The sequence below is a fragment of the Epinephelus lanceolatus genome, chromosome 11, assembly GCF_041903045.1.
Source record: "Epinephelus lanceolatus isolate andai-2023 chromosome 11, ASM4190304v1, whole genome shotgun sequence".
NCBI lineage: Eukaryota > Metazoa > Chordata > Actinopteri > Perciformes > Serranidae > Epinephelus > Epinephelus lanceolatus.
In genome coordinates, this window is record NC_135744.1 from 40,860,538 (window position 1) to 40,882,421 (window position 21,884).

The 21,884-nt window shown below is 41.1% G+C and overlaps 1 protein-coding gene across 1 annotated transcript in view; it reads right to left on the reverse strand.

The window, feature by feature from the left end:
* Positions 1-21,884, reverse strand: part of wwc1 (WW and C2 domain containing 1) — a 71,336-nt gene that overhangs the window by 36,632 nt on the left and 12,820 nt on the right. Inside the window, exons 2-6 of the mRNA XM_033643733.2 lie at positions 15,483-15,592; positions 15,142-15,345; positions 13,178-13,254; positions 11,252-11,331; positions 1,480-1,609 (exon numbers count right to left, since the gene is read on the reverse strand). Of these exons, the coding sequence (XP_033499624.2) occupies positions 1,480-1,609; positions 11,252-11,331; positions 13,178-13,254; positions 15,142-15,345; positions 15,483-15,592 (601 nt within the window). The remainder of the gene's footprint in view (positions 1-1,479; positions 1,610-11,251; positions 11,332-13,177; positions 13,255-15,141; positions 15,346-15,482; positions 15,593-21,884) is intronic.

Here is a 21,884-nt window from a genome sequence, read left to right on the forward strand (position 1 = left end):
TCTGGCCCCTTTTCTCACAGCAATATAATGTAAAGTGTTTTAAAACACGTAAAGACTCTCCTGGGAGTCATCTTATGATCTCATCTCCTCGCCACACAGCCTTGCCTTATACTCCGTGTTCATGTGCTATTCTAACTCTTCATTACAAATCACTTCCTGACGCAGCTTTGCAAGAAGTATTATACTGTACTTCACTGCAAAGTCCAGCCAGAGCCTTTCTGTTCTGGGCCTTGTCATATTTAAGTCTATCTATTTAGGGGATTCAGGGACTATCTCATGGCTAGGATGAGAGATAAATTCAGTTAAATACCCGTTAAAAGGAAAAATACAAACATCACTTTTGCTAGAAACAGGACAACACAATAAACTTTCCTCCAGGGTCAACTGATGTGAGGTGTCCTAGTTGGTTGCAAGCACAAAGTACCCTGCTGAAGTGCTCTTGGACGGAGCACTGACTGCCTAAAAACTTACACAATGCTGCTCTGTAGCTGACTACACTTTGTGCTTTGATTAGAAAATAAACCATGTCGCTACATTTCAAACTGTCCCCACTACAGCCATATTAAATCCTTTCATTTGTGGGAAAAGATGCACATCATGACGCACCCTCGCTGTGATTTCTGACATGATCCACGTGGCTCTTGGTGTCACATGTCAGCATTTGGATTATCTGTCTCCTCTTTCCTTTTTCTTTTGTTCGTCAGAGTGTTGATACTGGAGCTGATCAACTCAACATCCTGCCTTCAGCAGCCTTTAAACAATGCTGAGCTTTTCAATACATAATAGACTTTCTCCTTAAGTTTACTCCTCTCGTGTTTGAATTGTTGGAGGGCTGAATTTCGGTTTCATAAGTGAAACGAGCTATTAAAAGAATAAAACAAAATAAAGGTGCGTCTTCAATAAGGTCAAACTGCACTGGATCTGATTCTTGATCTGACACCTTATTCAAAACAACAAGGCAGACGTCCCTCTCCTCAGCAACTCTTTCCAGCTCCTCCTGATTGACCCCAAGGTGTTCCCAGGCCACATGAGAGATATAATCCCTCCAGCGTGTTCTGGGTCTGCCCCGGGGCCTCCTACCAGTGGGACATGCCCGAAACACCTCCAGTGGGATGCGCCCAGGAGGATGCTGATCAGATGCCCGAACCACCTCAACTGACTCCTTTCGACGCTTAGGAGCAGCAGCTCTACTCCGAGCTCCCTCCGGATGTCCGAGCTCCTCACCCTATCTCTAAGGCTGAGCTTAACTCCATCAATTACTATAATCAGCTGCTGAAGGGTCTTCATTTACAAATTAGAGTTTAACCAAACATATGCTTAGTATTCAAATAGAAGGAACATCTACTTTTGGAATCAACCAAACTAAACAACATCAAACTTTTGTTGTGTCGTGCTCCCACTCTGAGCCCGACGAGTCTATGTTACAGCGAGCGTCTTGACTTTTTGTGTTTATCCCCTCCATTACAAATGTGTTTTTACCTGCATGAGCTCCTGTTTCTCCTTCTCCCCAGAGCTGATGGCATCCCTGATGGAGCGGACCTCTGTGAGGATAGCCTGCGCCTCCTGCAGCTTGTAGCCATACGGGCTGTTGGACACCTTCTGGTCAATCCTGGGGGTCAGGATGAAAGAGCAGAGCCAGAGAGAGGAGGGGGTGAGGTAGAGAGGGGGAGGCAGGGACAGAAACAGGAGATAAAGGTCAGTTTGATGATGATTTAGACCAATATAAGTAGGAGTAGGGTTTCAGATAACGTCCCCAGGACACCTCATTCACTGTCAGCTGCTCTGGACAGATAATCACTTTCAAAAGATCTAATGGCTTTCAATTAGCTGCTTTTTAAATGTTGACACAAGGACCTGGGACAGCTGAGCAAACTATTACACACATTATAGCAACACCGACTCATTTTCATACGCTTACACTAAGTGTCAAGAGAAAGCTGCCCAGTGTAACCACAGCCTTTTCTAGCAGTCAGACGGCAGGCTTCAGCGTAGGAGGGTAGAACATCTCGCTTAAGGGCACTACGACAGCAGGTGGTGGGGCAGCATTACTCATTCGCTTTCAGCACACATATTTTTTAGGCTGCTCTTTTGAGCTCTTGTTTACTTACTCTTTGAGGAAATAGTATCTGATTTATCTAAATTATGTTTGTACTGCTATGATGAGTTAACAACACTCCACAGAGTACTAATAAAAAGTATAATTTATATATTGTACTGACTGTACTGAAACATTTTCACAGCCAGACAGCCCTGCCTGTGAACTTCACCATCTTTGTTTGAACACTGAAGCTGAAACATGTGCCATTGAGGCCAGTAAATATGCACAGTCTTTCTTTTCCACAAATCAATTGCTGCACTGACCGATTTCTCTAATTTGTACACCTCCTCCAGAGGAAATAAAAAGCCTGACTTGCGATACCTTGATGGGCCAAAGATTGGAAACCTGCATCCTCAGCATTAAAACCTGAATTTTCATTAGCTGGTGACAGCATTACATGCAGCTGATTTTTAGACTGCTTCCACATGAAGGTGGCTTATCTGTATTTGTTTCTTTTTCTTACTGTTTTCTCCGTCTATCAACTATTAAGGTCAGGTGTTCACATTTGAACCGACACCAGTTCTAGTGCCTGGAATCTGGTACCTGTTCCTGTAATCAGAAAAGGTAATTTCTGAACAAGCTGCAGGGTGACGTGATAGACTAAAAAGCAGTTCCGCACCTCTGTGATTTTCTAATCACACATAGAGCTAACTTCTGTCTCTGTCTCTCTGTCTGCTCGTGTGTGTGTGCGTGTGTGTATATGTGATACTAGGCTATTACTAAAAAATATATAGAAAAAAATAGACCAAACATCGAAAACTATCGCAGAAGATGAGTGCTGGTCGAGGCTAGAAAGCCGACGGTGCGAAGCTCCGTTGCCGGCCTTGGAGCTCCATGGCTGACTTCTAATCTTTGGGGTGTTTTATGGCACCTCTGCCTCTTGTCTGCTATTACTACTGCATGGGGTACACATCCAGATGCGCTCTCAGGTATCAATATTTGGCACAGATGGAATTAACATGAATCTGTGGTCTGTTGTGCCAACATAATTCGGTCGGTACCCTTAAAAGTACCAGGTTCTGTACCCAACACTATCTACAGTTAACTTTGAAACAGAGCTTAAGGACTTTTAAACCAATCCACAATCTGTGACAAAGTCTTGTTGCCAGCCTGTAATCATTTTTATTCAGGGTTTCTACAAGTTTCTAGTTAAATTTCAGCTTTTGAGATCTTTCGAAAACCACAAAAAGTGTAATTTAATGTGTTTCATGATTATATAAAAGTACAATGAAAAATCAAAGCGAACAATGTGGCCTTGAATTATTTATTATCATATCCCCTTTTTTTCAGTACTTCCCTTGAGTATATAACAATAATTCCTGATGATATCATTGTTTTCATTAACATCAACTGGACCTGGATGAGCAGCAGTAAACAGATGGATGAATTAACCAATTAAAAATGATAAATTAATTTATGTTCATAATAATCCTTTGCCTGACATTCGCCCATTATAAGTTGATGAGTAGTGACAGTGTTTGCTGCAGGTTTGATGGCGTTGACTTACACTTCACAAAAAAGGACTGCACAGCCTCCTGCAGCACAATCTGCCATCACAACAATCCCACATTTAGTTTCTTGGTGTAATGTCTCCTAGCAGCCCTAGCAGAGTAAATGGAGTTGTCTGTCCCATTCCAGTCTACATCAGATAATGGCCACAATGAACTTCTTTTTGTCAAATAAGAGAAAGAAGAGGTTACGCTATTTTACTGTTCCAAAGGTGTACAGCAACATTTTCAAGTTGTTTTCGAAAAAAGTTCTCAATCTACACTGAGAACTTTTTTCGAAAACAACTTGAAAATGTTGACATAATCGAAGATATTTTTACGGGTAAAATGCATTTACATATACAGCTGACTCTTGATCAGTCTGAGTACAAGATTAAATATTTGCTTCATTAGATTTTGTTGGCTGTAGGCAGACTGGGAAGTCCCGGCTGCAGGGAGAACAGGCAGAAGAGTCGCTGCAGGAAACAGCCATCAGAGGCAGCAGCAGCTATGTAAACCTTGTCATCAGCAAGTCATGCATGCATCTGAATAACAGGTCCTTCCACATTCTTCAGAGAGGGAAGAGGGGGAGGGACGCTCGTACAGAGAGGGAGAGAGAGAGAGAGAGAGAGAGAGAGAGAGAGAGAGGGAGAAAACAAGGTACAGAGAGAATGAGGAAGTGAGGGAGGGAGAGAGGCACTTGTCTGTAACAGGCAGAGAGAACAAGTAATCCTCTCTGAGTCCTTCTCAAACATGGACTTATGCTGAGTGAAAATGCTGTTATGAACCATTTCATAATTAAAATCACAACGACACCTTCACAATAACACGGAGAAAAAGAGGGACATTAACAGATACTTACTAAGATAAAACATTTATCTAACTACAGTCACACTTTTTAAGTGGTACTGGAATTCCACACTAAAGTGGACATTTTTAAATGAGTAAAATCGTGTTTTTCTTGGACTTCAAGGTACAGTTGTGGCCAGCTCCTGCACCAGTTTTAGTAAACATCTGCCTTTCTGAAGTGCCTTTATTCAAAATGTTGAATCCCTTGCTGTGTGTGTGCTGTGTGACCTCTGATATATTTTCATTTTAAAACAGTGTTTTTTAAACTAAAACGATCTCCATATGCACAAGTATTTTGGATCAGTTTCGGAAATTATCTCCGTCTTTACTAACACCCCTGAAAATGGATATCATCTGACTATTAAAGGCACGCTGGGCATGTATGAGTCGATGTAAACAGGGAGCAGAATGTGAACTCTGCCACTGATTGCTGAAAAAAGTAAGATCAGAGTTTTGTTGGGTCGATGAAGAGGTGAAACTGTTACTGAAAGTAGCATGAGTATAAGGCAATCAAGGTGGCGGAAAACACAGACTGGGAGTCCTTGTGGAGCAAATATGGTGACATACTAGTTAGTGTTGTCACGGTACCAAAATTGGGACCCACGGTACGATACCAGTGAAAGTATCATGGTTCTGAGTAGTATCACGATACCACAGCAAAAATGAGGCAGATGTGCCTTTTGTCATTTATAAAAAGATAAATCACTTTTCTATAATACATCAATGATATTTCAATGGAATAAATTACTTATTGACTTATTCATACTTCAAAAACAGCATCAATAAGTGATTAACATAGGGGGGATCAAAATAAAATAAATAAATAAAATAAAAATCAACCAGCCACCCTCCTCCCCTGACAAGTAAAGACCAGTCCCTTCATAAGTAAAGAACAGTCCCTAAAGTGCGGTGAGGTTTGTGGACCATTACCTGCCACACAGAGAGAAATGTGAACGGCTCGTTTCTCCTCTGACACGTCACATACCTGTGTGCTGCCACGGCTGTTCAGGTAGGTCTGGGCAGTCATGACACCAACAAAGAGGAAATTATTGGACCTGGAGCCGGGCTTCTCGGTCGCCGGTAAGCCGTTATCTTGTGCCGCGGAGCCCTACTATTTGACAGGAATACGGCAGAGCCTCCACAGCGACAGGACACTCAACCTCTTGCGACTGGACTTTGAACTTATCCCACAGTAGTGGTACCTGAGGTACCGTAGTACTACGGTACTCCAACATTATGGTATCATATGTACCGTGGTGTTTAAGTACCGCGGTCTACTGTTGGTACCAGCATACCGTGTAACACTAATACTATTGAGATACTAGGAGTATTATCCAATACTGCAGGAAGCCATGGCAATAAGAAACAAGTGCCACACAAGAATAAAATACCTTCCTTTAATGTTTTGGCTTGACACGTGACCGATTAGATCCTATCGGGAAGGGAACGTGGGTGTCTGTGTCATCATTTTCAAGTCTCCGTTTTCACCCATGCAGGCTATAACACAACCCCAGAGTTTTCAAACTAAAATGGGGCCAGCAGCGTTTTCAAATGTGTCTGTTTAAGGAGTTCTAAAAGCCCCGAGTAGTGTGGACGCTAAGCATAAACACAGTAATAGTTATGCATTTTATAACAAAAACATATTATTGTGGACGCAGCCTCAGTCTCTAGTATGGGTCAAGCTCCAAAAACAAACAACCCCACTCCTGCACCTTTCAAACTCTTGTAAGAGAGGCTTTCTGTTATAATCTTCAAGTCCAATCTTATATTAAAACCCTGAAACCATCATTGGGTTTAGTGTCTGGGATTTTAAAGGTCCAACACTGATGTTGGGCGTAAGGTCTGTCTTGCATTCAACACTCCATTTCATCCCAGAGGTGATGGATGGGGTTGAGGTCAGAGCTCTGTGCAGGCCAGTCAAGTTCTTCCACACCAAACTGAGAAAACCATTTCTTAAAGGAGCTGTCTTTGTGCATGGGGTCATTGTGATGTAGAAACAGGAAAGGGACAAACACAAACTGTTGCCACAAAGCTCCCTATTGTCACACACAATATAGTTCCCAACCTTTAAAACAAAGTAATGTCTACTTGACAAACAAAAACTATGCACTAAATCACAACCAAAAAGGCAAAGATTAAAGGAAAATCTGGAAAATGAGCCTCACATTGAGGAGTACAAACGTTGCTTACGCTTCCTGTACTGATAATCATCTTGTGAGCCCTCTGATTCATCATACGGCCAGGTTTGAAACCACTGGTCTAAAATATTCTTCCACTTCACTGAAACTAAGGGACATAACAAAAAACCAAGAAAAACAGACCCCAACAAAAGTAAACGTAGGTATATGAACAGGTTTGTCCACATATTTTTGCCCATAAAGTGTATAATACTGTCACTTTTCTGTTCTACCTATCAGACAACATCATAAAACTCCCTCTCATACATGAGTATTTTGTGAAATCTTATCAGGAGCTGAGTGTTCGGCTGCATTCCAGTCTAAGCCTATTCGTATTTCTGCAAACAGTGATTGGTTGTTGAATGCCGTCTGATGACTGTAACAGGAGAGGAAAGTCACGGAGGAATGCCGTCCAACCACTCTGCCTCAGCTACTCTTTAATCCTCCTGACACTCTCACTGTGCTGCGTGAGGCAAGACAAACAGACCGGACATTCCTGTTCAATTCAACATCGGCTGACAGAGGATCTGCATGTCGGCCCTCGAATGCGGTGCATTTCGAAAACAAATCACAGACAGCCTCAGTGTGACATAAAGAACAAATGGAAGAATGAATCCCTTTCAAATCAACATTCCTGACTGATGGCTTCACTGTTCTGGTACACCTTGCACTTTCTGACAAACTTACTTCATACCCTAAGGTGTCAAAGTAGGTCAGAGAGAAGGGGTGTTCCCTTTCTAAATCCACATTCTTCAGCTGTTGTTCCACTGGTGCATTTATAGAGGCGTTAGTGTTTAATGATCGGATGGAATGTGTGATAATGCTGAGGCAATAACTGACGTGATAAGCAGGTCTGCTGCGCTGAAGTTTCTGACTTACTTGCATCTGTTCAACTCCACATAATCACATTTACGGTTTATATGCTGTTTAACAGGGCAAATTCCAACAAGTGCAACACTACAGGAAGACTCAACTCCTTCATCTCTACTGTACAACACAATCCCTGTGATGCATAAGCGATCATGCCATAGATAAGGATAGGACACATGAAAGATAAGAGCTAAGTTGAGACATGGCAAAGATCTTCTATGAAAGACCACATTAGATGGAGGAGAGAAGATACAGGGAAGAGGAACGATCCAGACAAGGTGCGGTTAAGATCTCTGCTCAGGAACAGGAAAATAGCTAAAAGTCTGTCATCGTCACCCCTAATCTGACAGATATCAACAATACAGTTGAACCAAGTCAACATGAGTTGATTCTCAGCTGCTTAAAACTCCATTTAATCCCCTCTCCCTCTCCCTGATCATCACCCATGCTTTAGTTTTAATACAGCCAAAGTTAGGTGTTCTTATTGACATGTTTGTTTCTGTTGTTAGGCAACTAAATGAGTGTTACACATCAATTTCATCACAGCTTATACAGGACAAACAATAATTCTACAGAACTGTGACACATCAGATGTTACTCTGTAGTCTGACAATAAGAATACAGGTTACGAACATCTGCTGTGGCTATAATGACATTTAAATTGAGTGATAACAGACAGAGTTTGGGGAGAACAACTTTGAACGACAGGGTGTCCGAACATGAGCTATGTCTACATTGATTCTCACTGGTTGGAAGTGGGCAGGACAGAGTTGGGAAAACATACTTCACAATCAGGATTGAGCCAAACCTTTAATTTTTCTTATTTTTTTTTTTATGATGATTTTTTTTTTTTCTATGGCGGCATGGTGATGCAGTGGTTAGCATTGTCGCCTCACGGCTAAAGGGTTCCTGGTTAGAACCCAGGGTGAGGAGTTCTAACCCAGGGTCGGGGAGCCCTTCTGTGTGGAGTTTGCATGTTCTCTGTGTCAGCATGGTTTTCTCCGGGTACTCCGGCTTACTCCCAGAATCCAAAGATATGCAGGTTAGGTTAATTGGTAGTCTCTGTACTCTACAAACTCTACATTCAGTGAATGTAGAGTCTGTAGGCAAACCCCGGAGATCTTGCCTCCAGAAGAAGAGCGGAAGAGCCCTGGTTTCCAGTTGTAGGCTGTCTGTAGTCCGCGTGATATTGATCAATCACGTATGAGCTGGCTGCAGTTGTTGCCAGGTTAAATGGTCCGTGCAGTGAACTAACAAGGCGGAACATAATTGGCGTCACTGCAAACTCTGAATCCATCGCAATGGTTCAGAATATTTACTTCAGGGTATGAAATTAACAAAATATTTAGGGGGCAATTTTGGCCCCCACGGTCTAAAAAATGGGGGCATTTTCAAAATGTTTGGGGGCCATCAAAAAATTGTAATTATGTTCTAACAGTAAGCACATGAAAAGCAAAACCAACTAAGATAGTGTCTTCACTCTTCAGTAGAAACCACTATAAATGAAATAAATAATGGGTTACATAAAGTTATGGTTGCAAAATATCACTCAGATTTCCTATAATTCAACCAGTTTAAATGTGATGATTTAACCATTAATCTACTGATAGCAGTACTAATGTTTCACCATATTACAGTTACTTTTACTGTTAAAAAGGCCAAATTACTATAAATTCCTTAGATGCAATCCTGGAAGTAAGTTAATTTAAAATTTAACATTCATTCTACCTTAATTTTTCATTAATTTGTCATTGTGTAGACACAGATCACCCAAGAAATGGTTAATTTATACTTATGGTACAGCAAAGCCCCCTCCCCTTCTCTGTCAGATTACTCTCACGTAATCAGTGCAATCTCGTTGATTATGTCTGGAAAATGAGTTGTAGACGTGACAGTAAATTAATTTAATGAAAATAAAATTATACTTTAATGTCAGATTGTAATACTGTTAAAAATATAAATACATATAGTTGTTTCGAAAACTTGGGGGCAATTTTGGCCCCTGGAACATGGCTTTTGGGGGCATTCTTGGATAAATTGCGGGCCAAATGGCCCGTGGCCCTTGCTAATTTCTGACACTGATTTACTTATATATAAACGGAAGTCGGAAATGGAATTCGCCTCCTCCGCCCAAATCAAATCGGAATGCCGAAAAATCGGGGGTCTGCCCCCAGAGGCTGTATCACCGTCTGCTGGAAGTCAGACGCCGAATACAGCTGATGCATTTCGAGAATGGGTTAATTGGTGACCTTAAATTAAATTAAACTGTGATATTCTGGCGACCTGTCCAGGGTGTTCCCTGCCTCTCGCCCAGTATCACCCCCCACGACCCCTAACAGGATGAGCAGTTACAGAAATAAATGAATGAATATCTTATGTTATTTGGAAATAGTTGGGGGGCTTTACTGCCACACAGCCCCCAACCAGACTTCATCATGGTTTTACAAAAGCCTATTTTCACTGTCCACACTTAAACATGCCAATGATTTCAGAATTATCCACTGCAGAGCCTCTTTCTGAGTCCTACATGCTGACTAAAGGCCCTTGCACAACAGGTCCATATATAACAATTAAAATCGTTTTGCCCAGAAACCTTGCTCACTGAGTCTGTTGTGTTTTTAAGAGACTTCTACCTTCTGATCTAGCAGCTGAGGACCTATCCTGATCATTCCTAGGTCTATTCCAGGACATCAGTGATACAGTTTGATGAGTCACACACTGAAAGGAAGGCCACCAATTTTTCTGCAATCAAACTGATCCTGAACCGCAGCTGGTAGTATGTTTAAGGTTGAGACACACGGACACACACACACGGACACACACACACACACACACACACACACACAGTCGGATGCAAAAAACGCAGAAAAACAAACCAAAATTTTAATGATGTACGTAAGTTTTGGAGTTGGTGTGTAAACACGATTGGCACAACTTGAGATCATATTGTTTTCAAATGTGTGACAATTTCAGACGAAAAATAAGGACTTGATGTGCAAAGGTCTTTCGTCTGGACAGATGGCCAAAGACTTATTTTGAGTTTGGATGTATTTTCTGAGGGGGAAAGGTGGTATAAAACATTAGCTGTTTTTTTATGTATTAATCATTAGACACCTAAGACCTAAGACATTTAAAGATAACTCTTTAGGACTCTGGGAAGTTGCAATGGCCATTTTTTTTTACTTTTTCTACAAATTTCTCAGACTGAACTTTCAATTAGTTGAAATAAATTAACTGGAAATTTAAATATTCATTACTTGCAGCCTTAGTTGTGAATTTGAGTTGGCTGTTTTACTCAGACCTTTAAAGGGCTAATGCCTCATAAAGAAACATAAAATTATACTAATTAACCTTTAGGAAATGGCTGAAGATTGCCCTGACACACTAGAATTGCTCTGCCTGAGAACTCTCTCCACTACACAGTAAACGTGAGCTGAAGGTGTTTTGCAGGCAGAAGGTGAATGTGAAAGACAGAAGGAAGGTCACGCGTTTACTTACTATTCAAGTCATATTCTGACTGTCTTGCTTCACTCGTCAAATTAAATTAGGAGGGCTGGTGGTAGCATAAAGTGTGAGGATCAAATCCCAGAGTCGGCTGTCAACAAATACACCTGTCAAAGTGCCCTTCAGCAAGGATTCAAGGTGGGGGACGCTAGACTGGAAAGTTTCCAGAAGTGAATACGAGAGCACACACGTGAACAACAAATACCTCCAGGTAAAAAGGGATAAGAGAGGTGTCTGTGTGAGGACGAGGGGATGCACCAACTTACTCTTTGAGGGTCTCAAAGCCTTGTTCTTTGTACTGCAGCTCCTGCTTCATACAGGCCAGGTCCCGCTTCAGCTTGTTAACCTGAGACACAGAGATGACAAGAACTGTTAGAAATACTTTTTGTCAAGATTTTTTGGGGGCATTTGGCCTTAATTGGACAGGACAGGTTTTTTAAAATGAAATGGAATGAGAGAGGGCAAGGATATAGCCTTTGTACATGGGGCACCAATTGTACCGGGTGAGCTAGTGGGCGCCCCAGCTGTTGGAAAATATTTTATATTTTAATTACAGCCGACAGTCCATATGAAAATCAATGTGTTAGTATGTCTCTCAATACTTTCTGAGTTGTGTGGCTCTCAGCCTCAAGCCCATTGGATCCTACTGAACGTGGAGAAAAAAGACTCACAAATGTAGCTAAATTTTTTAAAAAGGATAAATAAGTAAATAAGAACAACTGGGCACTGCAATTTTAAGCATGTGTTACTCAGACAGGAGTTAACAGGATTTTTTATTGGGGACTATTTTCAGCAACGGATTAATCCACATTTGGTGCTCTAGTGAGTATTTGGGGAAGCAGGATGGTGTATATGGGACTGAGTCAAAAGGAGATATATCAGGCTGTGCTTCACACAATACTTGTTAGTATTCATTCATTCTTGGTTTTCGTCTTTTCATGACATTTATTGACAATAATATGTAGAAGAACTATCTTGTGGTTGTATGCCTCCACGCACCAGTCAAGTTGCACTTACAGTTTACATCCATGTCTGTGAAAACATGGATGCTTTTTTTGCAGAACTGCCTCTAAACTTTGGGATATAAAATATCATCACTTCATCATTTTATCCAATAATACACTTCTGTGAAATTTTGTCATAATAAGCGTATGAATTCTTGAGTTTTGTGAGGTGACAGTGACCTTGACCTTCAACCACCAAATTCCAATCAGTTCATCATTGAGTCCAAGTGGACATTTGTGCCAAATTTGAGGAAATTCCATCGAGGCATTCTTGAGATATTACATTCATGAAAATAAGATGGACGCAAGGTCACAGTGGCCTTGACCTTTGACCACCAAATTCTCATCAATTCATCATTGCATCCAAGTGGATGTTTGTGCCAAATTTGAAACAAATCCCTCAAGAGGTTCTTGAGATGTCGCTAAAAAACTCCACCACCGGTTGCAGTATTAAAGAAAATACAATGAACAGCCACCAATGTGGAATTGAGTTTATTATAGTCACATGTGGCAAGAATGACTTTATGTGGTCATGTGGCTTTAGACTAGTCAAACTGCTGAACCTGGGGGGACATGACTGGTGTTTCGTGCGGGGGACTCCACAACATATCTGATCCACAGCCAGGAGGAGTGAATGTATGGAGTGGTAACCTCTTTGAAATGTAATTCTCCTCTGAATAAACGGGCAGTCCCTTCTATCAAATCCAAAAATATCCTCTCGTTCACTGCTAATATAATTTCGCCACAACATTCGCCTTTTGTTCCTTTCAAGATGAACAACAGGAGCATAAATCTGTAACCCGAGACATGAGTATATTCATTATTAAGTAATTTAAAAATGGGATTGCAAATTTATGACACAGTGTCCTGTTTTATCCAACCAACAATCCAAAATAAAACTAAAAGTATTCAGGCACAGAGACAGTTGAGAAGCTGGACCCAGAAAATAAGGGCATTTACTTAAAAAAAAGTTGTAAAACAATACATTGACTAATCAATATATCAGCTCATCATTGTTTTATAAGGCATAGTGTTGTTGTTGTTTTTTTCATTTTATATTGACACATAAACAACAAATATCAGATGAATCAGTGATGACATAGAGGTTAGTTGGAGCCCTATTACGAAACATTATTAGTAGATCAGGTATCGACCAGATGAGGTTGAACAGGAAGGAGATGCTCTTACCCGACTTTTGGCTGTGGCTATTTCTGCTTTAAGGATGTCTGGGTCATACTTGCTCGACGAGGACGATCTGGAATTCACTGCAGGAGAAGACAGACGAGAAGAGAAAAGAGAGGTATAAAGAATGGTCCCTTCTCAGCCTTCTCTGATTTGGTTATCTCACAGCTGTTTTTGTGTTTCACCAGGGAGAGATGACTGAGGAAACCTCTGAGCAAGAGAGAGACAGAACTATCAACAAAAGTCACTGAGGGGAAAATGTGTTTATATCTGTTAAATTGAAGATATCTCAAGAGAAACGTTAACTTGTTTTTTCTGTCAAGACTTGAAAGAAAAAGTAGAGCATTACAAATAAGAAGCTATCAACCTCTCTGATGTCAAGGACTCGTTTACCGTCTTCTGAGAGGAGAAAGCTACACTGATGGCAAACCTATACACCTATAAAGCATTTCTTCTCTCCCATCCTCTTAAATTTTGTCTTTGATTTTATTCATTTTCTCTCTCTCTCTCTCTATTCATTTTGCTTTTTATCTTCTTTTTCTTGAAATCAGTATGTACAGAGCCTACAATATGTATTCCTATCATGTGTCACAACATCAAATCACAGTAGATTTAAATTGTGCTTTTTTTTGACACAGATCAGCAGATTATTTTATCAGCTTGAAAATGGTTCCCTACAATGAGACTTAAACTTAAAAATATATACAGTATATATTCAGAATAGTGGACTGCATATGTACTTACCCCCTTTAATAGGACACAACTAAGTAATCACTTGTGCAGCCAATTACTTTTGAAATTCACATGACTGATAAATGGATAAATTAAATTATAAATTAAATGATTAGATGGTGATATCAAAGCAACGCTCAGGGGATTGATATAAAAAGTCACTGAATATCCCTTGGAGTACAGAGAAATCGATTATAAGGAAATGGAAGGTTTGGCACAGTTGTCAATCTGCCGAGAGCCAGCTGTCCACAGAAAGTGAGTCACCGTGCAAGACAGATGCTAGTGAGGGAGGCTACCAAAAGACCAGTCACTACTCTGAGATAGTTACAAGCTTGCGTGTCTGAGACAGAAGAGACTGTGCACGCGACACATGTAGCCCCGCTGCTTCACCAGTCACAGCTCAGTGGGAGACTGGCAAAGAGAAAGCCACTGTAAAAACCAACTTACATAAAAGCTCACTTAGAGTTTGCCAGAAGGCTCATGGGGGAGAGAGCTGGAGGAAGATGTTATGGTCTGATGGGATGATAACTGAACTTACTGGCTAACAAACAAAACGCTATGTTTTGCCAAATCCTGCAAATCTTCAGCAATACTCCACACTCACAGTGAAACATGATGGTGGCAGCATCATGCTGTGGGGATGCTTCTCTGCTGCAGGCCCTCAAAGGCTTGTTATGGTTGATGGATGAATAAATGCAACAAAATAAGGGGAAGTCATGGGAGAAAATCTGTAGCAGTCAGCAGCATCACATCTGCCACTTCCAGGGGGGTGAATAGATTTTATAGGCACTGTATGTAAAATATTTTCATTGACACAGTGCTTATTTATTGAGTGATTACAGGTGTAATGAGAGAGCCAAATGTGGCATGTCACATCTCGCATCTCTTGTGATTGAAGCTTGTGCAGTACGCAGTCGACAGGCATTGGGTCTTGCTCGGCATGTAGCCACAATAGGAAAGACTTTTTAACTTCTGTATTTTATCAAGCAGTGTGCCATGATTTTTTATGGGGGGAATCCCTCCCTTCTGTTGTGGACAGTATTTTCTTAGCCATGCATAAAGAGCACCTGTTTTGTGTTACATCACTGTCAGATCCAAGTAGCGCTTCCTCCTGTTTCTTTTTCCATTTCCTGACTCTCCTTCCAATTTTCACAACCAACAATGACCCAACGTGTAAAATAAATCAAGCCACACCATGTCTGTGGCTCCTCCTCCCTCAGACCCTCCACAGTACTCACAGCTGGTCTGTGACGTTGACTTGTCCCTCCACGCATCATTGAGCTGCCGGTACTCCTGCTGCGCCAGACGAAGCCTCTGCTCCTTCACCTGGTAAATCTCCTTCTGGGCACTGAGCGCGTCGCGGGCCACAGCCAGGTAGTCCCGGAGCATGGACTCCTGCTCTCGCTGCCACTGGGCCCGCGGGTCCTCCAGCTGGGTGCTCTCTGGAGGAAAGAGAGTAAGAAGGTTCAAGCTTGTTGGATGAATGTTGGTTGAATGATAGGGGTAAAAATGGAGAAAGAAGATGTAGCGATGTGCAGAGAGAATAATAAATAAAAGTAACACATAAAAGTCAACTCACTGGTGTTGTGGTCAACATAGTACGCTCCGACTGTGGGGTCATATGCCTCCTCCCAACCGACCGGCAGCTCATCCCCGATGCAGTCAGCAAACGTCAGAGGCTTCGTCTGCCTGAAGAAAACAGAATCAGAAAACAGACTGAGAAACAGAATCGTCTCCACTGTGATCAACAAACTTCACAGACCTTGTCAGTCTGAGGCCCGAACATGTCTCATTTATAACCACAATATTTAGCTACACATATATGCATGAACTATGTCCATGGTATGTGCCGTGTACAATATTTATCAATGAAACATAACACAAACACACAATGCCACAATCATTAGGGTCCATGAGTCTGATGGACATCTGTGTGTGTGTCTTCACCTCTGAACAACACAAACTTATTTGAACATTCTTAACACTCCCATAAGCTTTCTCACATTTGACAAAAGTGTGTGTGTGTGTGTGTGTGTGTGTGTGTGTGTGTGTGTGTGTGTTCATGTGTGTGTGTGAGACAGCAGACACCACTTTTCAACCTACATTCATAGAAAGCTACAGATATAAAATAGGTGTAACAGGTAAAGTAAAATAGGTCAAGTATGGAATGCAAAGTGTGTGACACATGCTAATTAATGCACGTGACACCAGCTTTTTACAATTCATACCAGAGCGCTGACGGTTGCCGTTCACACACACACACACACACACACACGCACACACACACACACACAGTTCTCAAACAACAGCCAATCAATGGCAATTTGGCTGATGAAGTCATTATGAAGGAAATAGTAGAAGCTCAATTAAACTAGATCACAGCATCATGAGAAAGAATAAGCATACTCGGCTGCACTGTGTACCGAATCCTCAAAAACATTACCTCAAACATCAGTAGGACAGCAGACCGATTAAATTATTTATTAATGCACAGACATTTGGGCAGAAACCCCACCTCAGTGTGCAAGCCACATAAATATATCAAACCCTGCGCGAATCTTAATGACTTTCAGTTCATTAAAATGTGATTAATGGATTGTTTACATTGAGATTATACATAATGAAGTGTTGTTTCTTTGTTTTTTTCTGAAATTGTTCTACAGCTGAAACAATTAAATTAGTCAATGAACAGAAAATTAATTGGCAAGAAATTAGCTAATTAAAAAATCGTATCTGTCATTTTTTTAATTAAGCAAAAATGCCTATAAGTATTTGGTTCCACCTTCTCAAATGTGGGGATTTGCTGGTTTTCTTTGTCCTCTGTGATAACAAACTGGATACCTTTGAGTTTTGGACAGCTGGTCGGATAAACAATAATTTGGAGTATGTCAACTCAAGCCTTAGGGAAGCTGTGATGGCATTTTTCGATTGATTTATTGTGAAAATAATTGTTAGTTGCAGCTGTAAACTGTTTAAAAGCCGCCTACAATATATAATATGCTCTGCAGTAACCCTAACATGATGCTACAGTTATTATAGAGTCAGAATAAGTATTAAAAATGACCAGCGTAAAACATGGATTCATCCCAGCTCACCGAAAGCAGTTCCAGGAGGCAGTTTCAGGAGGAGGAGGTAGGGTAAGTGTGTGTGAGAGTGAGTGGAGAGGATGGGGGTGGGTAGTCTGGAGTTTCACTGAGTCCTCTATTCACCTCTGAGGGGGGAAAAGGAGAAAGGGTGGGGGTGGAGGGGGGTCCCTGTAGCCGGTCACAATAGGAGGAAACCAGCCCGTGGCATTCCACAAGTAGCGCTGACGCATCGCCTGGAGGTTTCTGGGGCAACCCTCGGCCTTACAGCGGCCTTACACTGAGTTCGCTGCAGCCGGGATGGTGAATTCAACCACTTTTACATTTTGCTTTGACATAAGTGAGTCGCAGTGAGCCAGAGATTTTACTTCTACCCGTTGCTGCTTTGTTTCTACTGCAACAGCATTTAAAATCAACATGTAATGAAGAGAATATATAACACAACTTTGGGAAGTTATAACTGTGTACAGTTTAACATCCTTAAATTTCCATAATTTTCCCTAAAAACTTTGTCGGATTGCCTGAAGTCATTTTTTACATCTACTGGTACTATAATTAATATTCAATAACGCTATAACAGTATTTTGCATAAAACAGATATGATCCAGATCAAATCCTTTGCTCTTGTCATCCCGTACAAAGATAAGACTTCAGAGGACCTTTTATCAGCTCCATTCTTTCACCAAAGATACTATTTAAATGAAATATCAAATATAGAACCGCTAATGCTGCATTCACATGGAATCAGGCAAACGGCAGATGGCAAACCGGATGTCATGTTAGTGGACGAGAGAAGGACGGTAAAACTTGGGCAAGGCCGGCAGAGAATACCGTCCAGGGCAACGGTAGACGGCAATGCCGTCCAAAGTTAAAATATTTTAACTTTTACCATTCACCGGCCACGGATTACTCAACTGGATGTGACGTAGTTCCAAAACAGAAAAGAAAACATGGCTGAACTCGACAACGAAAAGCTTGTGCTTTTGGTGCAGCAGCACCCAGAATTGTATGACCAAACTTTAAAAGCCTACCGTGATGCTTCCAAGAAGGCGTACATATGGGACGCGATTAGCGCAGAGCTGGGTAGAATACCAGGTACGAAATATGAAATGTAACGTTATGAATTGCTTTATTAGCTTAGCGAGCTATCTGGCTAAAGTTAGCTCTCTGTAGCCCAAAAACATCGCCATAGCAACAATTACGTGTCACGAGTCACGTGTGTCTCATTTTGCCATTGTGCCTTGTTTTTTTCTCCCATTCCGTCCAGCAGACGTCTCCCGTCTCCCACCTGCCTGATTCCATGTGAATGCGGCATAAGTGTTTCTTGAAGAGTCACAACTGACAGTTTTTACTTTAGCTGTTATGCTAATGTTACGTTAGCCTATGTACTAATTTCACAGACAACAGGACAAGCTAACTGCTCAAACATGAATGTCCAGAGATTCCAATTAACTTGATGAGGATGTTGTAGCAATGATACGATCTTAGAAGTACAACTGAGGGATTCTAGCTCTAGCTTCAGTATTTTAATTTTGTAGTTTACCTAGATCTTGTAATGCAAAATAAAGCTAAACAACCTAAAAATGAGAATCCTGCTAACAGCAGTGATCATGGGCTTTGTGCTGGAAGCATTGTCGCAATGGCTCAAACCCTGAAAATGAATTAAAAAGTAAAAAAGCCATCACCAGAAAATGGCTGAAGACAGAGGCACCAACAACTGAGGACTGGGTGGATGTAATACATGATATATATGTGATGGAGAAGTTGACTTTTTCTTCCAGATTGGAACTGGGTAAATTTCATAGAATTTGGGAAAACTGGTTTGAGATCGGACTTCGTATGAGTGGATATGTAACTTGTAGAATGCCTTGGTTCATTGCTATGGGTGTTTGTAATGTTCTACCACTTGTGCACATGGGTTGTGCATGAGGGGAGGGTGAAAAGGACAGAGATTACATTTATTTGGCAGTTTTATAACTTTTTCATTTATTTTAAGTGTTTTTTATTGTCTTTTTTCTTTTGTTTTCTTTTCTTGCCTTGCTATTGTATCTGAAATGAATGATGGAAAGGTGTAGACAGATAGGGATGTGTAAGTGTGGATAGATATGTATCTGTAAGAACACAGATGAACAAATAAGCAAGGATATGTTCATGCAGAAGTAAGAGATTTTTTCTCTTTTTTGTTTTCTTTGTAAACAAATGTCAATGAGACAAAAAAAAAGTGTCTGATGGAAAGCGAGTCCTTTGCCCCAGTAAAAAGAGAATTTAAAAAAGAATATGAATTAAAATGAATACTGCTTTGGTGTGGGCATTTAAACTCAAATATGATATCGGCACTGCTCTCGAAAATTTTGCAACAATGCCTTTCCTCACTGACAATCAGTAACCATTAATCATTAACAAACAAGTTATCTTATGAATGTCATTAAGACAATTGAACTCATCATTCCCCTAAACTGTGTCCAAGTCCTCACCAATAGCATCTGAAATATCACATGGGATAAACAACCAGACAAACAAATGCAAGGAAACCACATCTCACTAATTTCATGATGAGAGACAACAACCAGCAGAGTAAAAAGCTCTTCTCTTTGGCTTTTCTCCTCTGCTGCCTCTTGTGTTTCGTGACTGCAGATCCAAACAAACAGAGCAGCGGCTCGCTGCTGAGGAGAGAAACTGAACTGGGTCCTTTTTCAGCTGATGAATAATGAAAGGGGCCCAGAGAAGACCCCCTCAGCTTCGCTCTAAATTTAGCTCAGGAAGACAGGGAGGCTTCTGCCAACCGCTGATCCCAGAAAAAAGCCGGCTGGTTGGCTGGCTGGGTATCCACATCCCATTATTTGATTCCTCTCTTCTCTCACCCACTAAATCCTATCCTCTAATCGCCGAGCCGAGGGGAGTCGCTGACCTAAACTCGTCGCTCTCCGTCACTGCTCTCTCTCGGAGCGAAGAACCGTCTGGCAGCAGCTGCCCAGCCTCCATTTCACTGTCAGTCATTCAATAGCCACTTGTAGTGCTTCTCACATGCTTCATTACTCTAGTGGTCTAACTGCCTGTGATGACTGTGGGAGCCTCCACATACTGGGAACAGGCAATACGGACCAAAACTAATATTTTATTATTAAATACCTTGATAATAATGCAACAGTTAGCCTGAAACACGTTTGTCTGGCATGTGTGTACTCATGGATATTTTTCTTATTTTTTTCAATTCCAATATATCCCTGTCTTTTGATACCCCTAGCACAGATCAGGATAATCATCAAACATAATAAGAATATAAGGTAAATTTGTTTGCTGACCAGGATTCAGGGGTCTTGTGTTTTTCCAGTTGATTCCTAATCTAAAGAGCAGCTCTGTTCACCGGGAAATGGTATATTATCTTCATTATCCTGGGATGGTGAGTAGTGGAGATCCATGTATTTTTATACCTCAACACTGACTTTTTGTTGTCCAATGCGACAGCTAGAAGACCACTAAAGACAAAGAACAGAAGCCAACACACAGCTACCACCAGAATGTACCAATACAGTAAATGTAATCCACATCTTTTTTGACAAGTCGGAGAAGAAAAATCAGTCTAACCCTGAAGCCAAACACATCTCACCAACCATCAAATTCCACTTCTAGTTTTCTTCCTACCCAGACCTACACATGGAGAAACAAACTACATGGACTGGTAAACAGGCTGCATTTATATAGCACTTTAATGCCAAAGCAACTAAGGCTGTAGTCGACCAAAGAAAATCTTCATCGACTAAAGTCGCACATAATCTTCAACTAATCGATTAGTCGTGGGAAGAAAAAAATCTGCACATTATTTTTACTTCTGCGGTGGTGTGTCTGTGTCACTCTGCAGTTATACCTCCAAAACACTTGTCGGCGGTGGAGGACTGTGTTAAGTGCTGTAAAGTTTAGTTGATTCACAACACACATTAAACACACATTAAACATGGCTTAATAGAGACAACTTCGAACACAAGTACGCAAATCAGCTTCACTATAACTCGCAGCATTCACAGACAAACACTTGTCTTTATCTGGACACATTTCCCCCACTAATACAACATGCTAACGTAATTAGCACAAGTCTATGGCATTTTACATTGTATAAATTAGCCTAGCGTCTAGCGATCTTCCCCTTGTCTCATATAAAGTCAGGGACAACAGCAACATGTAACAAAGGTAACGGTACATAATTTGGCTCCATTACAGCTCACAACATTCACCGACAAAACAACTGTCTTATACTAAACACATTTTCCAAACAAATACAACATGCTAATGTTATTAGCACCAGCCTATGGCATTTTACATTGTATACATTAGCCTAGCGATGAGCAGAGATTTCCTCTGTTATGAAGCCAGGATAAATCCCTGAAGGATAAATCACACACAAGACATAAAATGCTATTTTAGTGGAGGCTTTATTGTCTTCACAATTTATTGTTTCTTATCTGTGAAATACAAGTAAATACAAGCTTCGTTTCCACTGAGGGAAATGGTGTTGTACACAGAAACAGACAGGAGGTCTGCGTCACCATGACGCTGAGCGTGAGGGTGGGTGAGTTCAACTTTCTGTCAACAACGGGGATGTTTTGAAAACACCCCTATTTTTACACGTAACTTAGCCTGCCCCCCCCCCACCGCAGGAAATAATGGATTAATCCTGGAAAGCTATTGATGTAGCACTTTTCTCCTTATGAAAGTAACACAGCGATTATTCAACCAATGAGAATTTGGTTGGACGAGAGCATATCGACCAAATAATTGACTCGTCTACCAGGAGACTACAGCCCTAAAAGCAACTTACACTGTGCTTCTCAGTTACTCAATCACATTCTTTCTCAAGAATGAAACCACTCCATCTTCTGAGTCACAGCTGCACTCAGACTACT